The sequence below is a fragment of the Bidens hawaiensis genome, unplaced genomic scaffold, assembly GCF_021521415.1.
Source record: "Bidens hawaiensis isolate Kalapana, Puna unplaced genomic scaffold, B.hawaiensis_p1.1 tig00032354_1, whole genome shotgun sequence".
NCBI classification, from domain to species: domain Eukaryota; kingdom Viridiplantae; phylum Streptophyta; class Magnoliopsida; order Asterales; family Asteraceae; genus Bidens; species Bidens hawaiensis.
Window position 1 is genome coordinate 198,732 of NW_027495490.1, and position 6,744 is coordinate 205,475.

Genomic DNA, 6,744 nt, shown 5'->3' on the forward strand with positions numbered 1-6,744 from the left:
AAAAAAGGTTTCAAGATGCGTTCACCTATTGTTTTTCTTGGATGAACCCCTTAAGTGACAACATTAGACATTTTACTTGGATGTACACTTTATCTCACCGCGCTCAAAAGTTATTATTTTTGACATTTTTAACCCCTTGTTAGAAACTTATTTACATGCACCAATAGAAATCTATAGAGTAGTGGCTAATCTTTTTCCATTAATATTGACATTGCCCCCGTATAAAGCGTGCTGTGCGTGTCTTGGGCTAGTTGGTTTATTGGTCCTGCCCATATTTGTGGGTTCGGGCTTGTTTCTTTTGAATGAAACCCAAAAAAAAAAAGAAAAAAGTGTGCGTGTGTGTATATATATATATATATATATAAAAAGGTCTAATGATATGATTACAAGATCACAAGGTTACAACCACTTAAATATATTTGTAATTAAAAAATATTTTGGTTTTAAGTAACTATTTGTGTTAAATAGTAAGCAACTAAATTTAGGGAATGAAAATTAGTAAAGCAATGCATTCTATTATGGTTTAACTAAAAGATGTATAATTATACGTCCTTTCACATCACCATCGTAAAGGTAGTGGGCTTTAACTGATTTAATTAAAAAAATAAATAACAACTGCTGGATTTAATGTCCACAAAGCATGACCTTATTTTCGAGTTAGGAAAGAGTATATATAGGGAACCAGCTCTTGTTTATTTATTTAATTTAAAAATAAATATAAGAAGTAAAGTGAAACGTAGAAGATGAGGAAGCTTCATCTCCTTGCTTTGATTAATTTATGCGGTTGAAGCCACGTGTGAGAATAGGGATCCTTTATTAATTAATTTTTATGCAGCAACTTCTTCTTTTTCTTTTGAAAAGCAGGTCAAGGCTTGCATCAAATTAATAATCCTGTTACTTGTAATTAGTTAAAGAAAGGATAAGATCATGACAAAGATAGAAACAGAAACGGAAACAGCAAGTGAAACAGTGGAAGAGCTGTTAATGAAGATCCAGAAGCTAGAACAAGACCATCACCACCTTAAAGACAAGATATTAAACCTCCTCATGGTCATGGAGGACAATAATAATAGTAATCATAATTCTGATGATGATGATGCTTTTGAAAATTATGAAGCCTTGAGGAAGAGAGAAAGCAATAATAATAATATGATCCTTACAGTGAATCATCTGATGGAAGAAAGCCAATATGAGAATATACTCCAGTCAATGGCTCAGTCGGTTTACTTGTTTGATGTCAACAATCGCATAGTCTACTGGTATGAACCAAGTCAGATGTTTTCTTTAATCCAACACAGTCGGTTTATAAGTACTTAAAAAAATATTTTTGGTTTGCTTTCATCGGTTAATTTGGTTATGTGTCGGTTAATTCAGTTTTTTTTCACACCCTAAATGTTATCATTGTTGCCCATATAACATGTTGAAGCTAAAAGACACCTAACTTGATCATGCAGGAACCAAATGTCACAAACTCTGTATGGTTATACAGTTGAAGAAGCGTTAGGGAAAACCGCTCCTGACATTATTATAGAACCTAGATATTCAGGATTAGCTACTCTTATTATACAACGCGCTGTCAACGGAGAGACTTGGTCAGGCCAGTTTCCTGTTAGGACAAAGTATGGGGAAAAGTTTGCTGTTATTACCACTCTTGCACCGTGTCGTGATGAAAACGAAACAACTTTTGGAGTTACGTGTGTATGTGCCGATACTCGCCAGTTTCGAAAATCAAGGCTGCAATCAAGTGCTGGTGCACCCCACAGGATTGACTCTCATCAACCGCTACAGTCTGCAATCGTCTCCAAGATATCGACTTTGGTTAGTTGTATAAGTAATATTCATATCTTGGATATTAATTTTTCAGTCAAATGTTTCATTTAGGTGGTGTTTGAGATTGTATATTAAAACAACTTATGCTTTTGCCTATATTGTCATATTTCACCCTAATTAACCAAGCTTCCAAGGTTAAAATGAAAATGAAGACAAGCAACATGGATTATGATTTTAATGAGTGGAATGAAAACAGACCCGGGCTTCATAAAGTTTTATCTTTAAAAGCGGAGGCTGAGGCATGGATGGGTAAAAAGCGAATTTCTTGGCCATGGAAAGGAAACCATCATAATATTAATATAGACACTTCTTCTGGTATAAATAATAATGAGCAAAAAACCGAGCTTGTCCCACAAACCAGTTGTTGTGAAACTACAGAAGCTCCAGGGTCATCATGGTCGTATTCAAGTAGTGATTCGATAGACCTTCACATTGAAAACCTGGATGTTGAGATCTCATGGGATGACTTGATAATCCGGGAAAAAATTGGCCAAGGTACAAAAATGCTTCATAGTTTTAAGCATTAGTATCTAGCAAACACTAGCATGTACTTTTTTTTTTTCATTCTAGATTTGTGGTGTTTCAATGTTTGATATTTTACTCGTAACGTTGATTTGACAGGTTCACATGGGAGTGGGATAGTATATCGTGCTCTGTTGTATGGATCGGTATGCTTTCTATCTTAAATCCCTCTTATTATAATTTAGAAAAAAAAATTATGTTGGTTATTTTGGAGAAAGTGTCATGTATGGCTGTTGAAAATGCTAACTGTATTAAAACAATTGATATATCTTTATGTTATGTAGGATGTTGCAGTTAAGATATTTACCAAAGAAGACTACCCTAATGATGTCATACTATCATTTAGAAAAGAGGTTATTTTTTCTTGGTTTTTTTCACTTTGGTCTTTATACTGAATTTGAAAAGTCAAAGGTTTGACTTTATTTGTTTGTTTGAATGTTACGAATTGAAGGTATGTCTGATGAAGCGGCTTAGGCATCCAAATATACTGCTCTTCATGGGCTCTGTAATTTCACCTCAGTATCTATGCATTGTCACCGAGTTTCTTCCCCGGTGGGTTGACTAACCCCTATATATTTGACCATTACCAAGTGTCTTGAATACCCTTAAATAGTATAATTTGTGGATCAAAATCAATATCACTAATTTTTATTTTCATTTTATAGTGGAAGTTTGTTCAAGTTACTTCAGCGCAATACAACAAAGCTAGATTGGAGACGTCGTGTTCTTATGGCTATGGATATCGTGAGTAACATGCTAATCATGCATTTTTTAATGGTCTCTTGTTCCTAGTAGTGAAGAAAAAAAAATTCACTAGATAATAACCAAGTTTCATAATTGTTTGGTTTCAGCTTAAAAAAGTATAACCACTAAATAGTAACCAAGTTTAGCATTCCGTTTATGTCAATTTTTATAAAACTGAATATTTATAAAAACATTTCACAACATGAAACTTTGAGTGGCTTTTATAGTTAGGAAAACAATATTGAAACTTGGTTATAATTATCCTTTTATTAGTTATTGTTTCGTAAAATCAGTTTGTAAGTAAATTCTTGTATGTTTGTACAGGCACGGGCATGAATTATCTTCATAATTGCCAACCGCCTATCGTTCACCGTAATCTCAAGTCTTCAAATCTTCTGGCTGACAAGAATTGGGCACTGAAGGTGTGTTGTTTTAATTAATTTTATTTATTTATTTGTTTTCTTTCATATGGCCATATGAGTAAAAACGATTATTTGTTTGCATATGATAGGTTGGCGACTTTGGTCTCTCCCGGATCAAACATGAAACCTACTTGGCAACAAATACTGGGACGGGAACGGTACTAGAATGCTCTATTAATAAGCATCATTAAAAAGCGTTTTCATTCGTTAATCTTTTTGTTGTTTTTGTTGTGTTAGCCTCATTGGATGGCACCCGAAATTCTTCGTGATGAGCAAGTGGATGAAAAGTAAGGCTGCATCTTGTTTTTTTAATATTTGGACAACTAAAATTCATGTAAAATAATAATAGATAGTTAAAGTCTTGTTGATGTGTAGGTCTGATGTATACAGTTACGGTGTGATATTGTGGGAAATTGCCACTGAAAAGATCCCCTGGGAAAATCTCAACCCGATGCAGGTCTGATACAATGTTAAACTTTTACTTACAAAGTGTAATGCTATTTGTTAAAGAAAGTCGAAAATAAAAACTGGAATTTTATTTGTTTGAACCAGAGGTCAGTGAATCATGTTTGTATGGTAATGAAACTTGCAGGTTGTTCGAGCTGTAGGATTCGAGAATGAGCGGTTAGAGATTCCAAGTGATGTTGATCCACAATGGGCTTCTCTTATCCAAAGTTGTTGGTCAAGGTTGGTTAATCTTCGTAACTTTCTGCTGTTTAGTAAGGTCACAAGTAACCAAATACGATTGGATGAAACAACTAAAGTATATTTCCAAAAGGACTTAAACCGAGTTTCGACGAATTGAAGTCTTGTTGAGTTTATTTACTTTTGTTAACAATGATTTAATATGTCAGGACCTGGTTGCAAAGAATGACTTTTTTTTTTTCATTTTCTTGTTCAGCGAACCACGATCCCGTCCAACATTTCAAGAAATACTAGTCAAGTTGAAAGATTTGCAGAAGAAGTTTAGCAGGTCCTCTGTTGCTGCAAAAAAGGCTTCTTGATTTTGGAAAATAAAAAAAATGTTATTAGGAAGGACTGACAAAATGAAGATAAAAGAAGAGAGTAGGGTAAGGAGGGGCTGGATATATTATATAATATCAACCAAGTAATGATAGTTATAATTATGATTACATGTAAATTGCAACGAGCCTCCGCTACGCAGACTATATATGTTCGTTCACAAGAGAGATGAAAAGTAAAGGCGATGCAGTTGCTGCAATTAGGCATGTTTATATATAGATGCGCATATATCATGTCCCTGCTACCAACCATTGTTTGCCATCAATGAAATCTGTAGACAGGAAGGGTGCGGCTTGTTTGCCATTAAGTTTCTTCACCCATGGAGCCCGCCCGTGTGTACTTGACCCCGGCCCATGGCAGTTGTATTCAGCATGGTATACATTCCTACATATAAATAAAATCAGTTGATCATTAGAAACTAAACAAACTGCCTAATTATGCCTATGCATATAAACTAAGTTGAAAGTTGGAAGCTTACTCTAGACTGCCATGATGGTTCCAGTCGCTCCATCCTTCGGACCTCACCGTCTTAGACATATATGTGTTTGCAAAAACTACTCGAGAATGGTCGCCTCTAGGTCGACCTAAGAAAGCATGTCCCACTCCATAAACTCGCCCTTTTAGGAAAACAAATCCTGTGTTTTCTTTTTTACTTGTTCGGGTATGGGCTGTAACCGACCCTTGAATCTCTGTTCTTTTATCCGCAATCACAAAAATCTCACATTCCTAAATGGGTAATATATAAAAAATATGTTGATCAAAGTTATATTATATGTTTGTGGTATAGTAGGTGGTACTTACATGAAAGAGGGATCGCGCACGGCCAAAAATGACATCAACGGCACCTTGAATGTAACATCGATCATAGTAATGTCTACCTTTGTTGTCAAGAAGAGTGTTATGCGAGCTATAAAATCCGCAACTATAAAATGCAACTTTGTCAGCGCCAACATATGCTGCTACAGATTGGTTATGTGAGGTGTTAGCAATGCCTACAGGTGCATCATTCTGTCCAAAACATGAACATTCATTATAATATGTATTAATGTTAGTTCGTGCATGTTATGCATAAAGGAAATTGTACCTTGAAGGTTATACCAAAGGCAATGAAATGAGGAGCTTCAACTTTGAAAGTGGAAGATTCATAGTTGTTTTGTGAAGTATGTGACCAAACAATTGTTGTTTTAGTCCTTCCACTTCCTCTCAATAAAATATGAGGTTTTTCTCTTGGAATTGTCACCTTTTCCCTGCATCAATTCAATTCACAATTAAATAAACTATTGTCATGATTGATAATTTTTTTATCTTATAAACTTATATTTACCATTCAAACTATTACAATAGAGCGGCAGGTAAAATGATCAAACGTTGATAATTAAATTAGTTGAATCACCCGTAGGTTCCTTTCTTGATACGAATGACTACCCAATCCTGATTCCCATCAGGAACCGAATCAATAGTATCTTGTATTGACCCATTAGTATCAACCGTAATTGTTTTTCCATTTCTGATTTTTTAAGTTAGATCATCCACGGAGGATGGACGAAAACCTCTAGCATTGGCACCATCAAAGAAAAGTGTAGATGTGATAAACACGAATACATATAGAACGTTTAACGTCTTAAAGAGGCTTACTTGTAAACGAAACATAGCAAAATTTTTTAGGCAATGTGGGATGAAAGTACATGACTTTGAAGTTTGTTTTTTATGGTTTAAAGGTCATGTTTTTTTGTAAGGTGTTAATAGCGCCTTTTCCCTCCAACAATGCTTGTGTGGTTAATAGTTGATATCACTTTTTACTTCCCATTTTTAAGTCATTTGTGTTCCATCTAGGAGATGATTTGTGTATAATGTTAAAAGACATAATTCATTTTATAAATCCAATCAAATAATAACTGTACATTAGTAAATAATCAAATAGTTAAAAAAAATTAATGTATTTATGGTCTCTATAATAAAGTTAGTAGGATTTTTTGATGGTTAAGACATACAAATGTGTCTTTTGATAACACAAATTGTCGTATTCTGCATGCATCTTAAAGTCCATGAAATTCGTAATACCTATGTTAGATGGTTGTTTAACAAAAATAGTAAAATACTATAATCATCATCACTTGACTAATGATCCAAACAATCTAAGACTAAACTGCGCATTTTGTTCTTGTGATTTGTTTAAATTTGTTATATCAATCCAATAATTTAA

General features: G+C 34.2%; 2 protein-coding genes and 1 pseudogene across 2 annotated transcripts; 2 read left to right on the forward strand and 1 right to left on the reverse strand.

The window, feature by feature from the left end:
- The first annotated feature begins 927 nt into the window (after nucleotides 1–927).
- Nucleotides 928–1,916, forward strand: LOC143583295 (uncharacterized). Its single transcript, XM_077065636.1, has 2 exons — nucleotides 928–1,259; nucleotides 1,455–1,916. Exons 1-2 carry the CDS (start codon nucleotides 928–930, stop codon nucleotides 1,879–1,881), a joined length of 759 nt encoding a protein of 252 aa, XP_076921751.1. The 3' UTR covers nucleotides 1,882–1,916.
- Nucleotides 1,917–3,352: 1,436 nt separating this feature from the next.
- LOC143583296 (putative serine/threonine-protein kinase SIS8) lies at nucleotides 3,353–4,522 on the forward strand. The gene is made up of 6 exons (XM_077065637.1): nucleotides 3,353–3,518; nucleotides 3,608–3,676; nucleotides 3,756–3,805; nucleotides 3,894–3,975; nucleotides 4,111–4,205; nucleotides 4,420–4,522. Exons 1-6 carry the CDS (start codon nucleotides 3,429–3,431, stop codon nucleotides 4,520–4,522), a joined length of 489 nt encoding a protein of 162 aa, XP_076921752.1. The 5' UTR covers nucleotides 3,353–3,428.
- Nucleotides 4,523–4,771: 249 nt separating this feature from the next.
- Nucleotides 4,772–6,191, reverse strand: LOC143583286 (putative pectinesterase 67; annotated as a pseudogene).
- Nucleotides 6,192–6,744: the final 553 nt, after the last annotated feature.

Coding starts and splice junctions, on each gene's coding strand:
- LOC143583295 (XM_077065636.1), top strand. CDS start 928: ATGACAAAGATAGAAACAGAAACGGAAACAGCAAGTGAAACAGTGGAA. Junction 1,260..1,454: donor AACAATCGCATAGTCTACTG/GTATGAACCAAG, acceptor TTGATCATGCAG/GAACCAAATGTCACAAACTC.
- LOC143583296 (XM_077065637.1), top strand. CDS start 3,429: ATGAATTATCTTCATAATTGCCAACCGCCTATCGTTCACCGTAATCTC. Junction 3,677..3,755: donor CAAATACTGGGACGGGAACG/GTACTAGAATGC, acceptor TTGTTGTGTTAG/CCTCATTGGATGGCACCCGA. Junction 3,976..4,110: donor AAAATCTCAACCCGATGCAG/GTCTGATACAAT, acceptor TGAAACTTGCAG/GTTGTTCGAGCTGTAGGATT.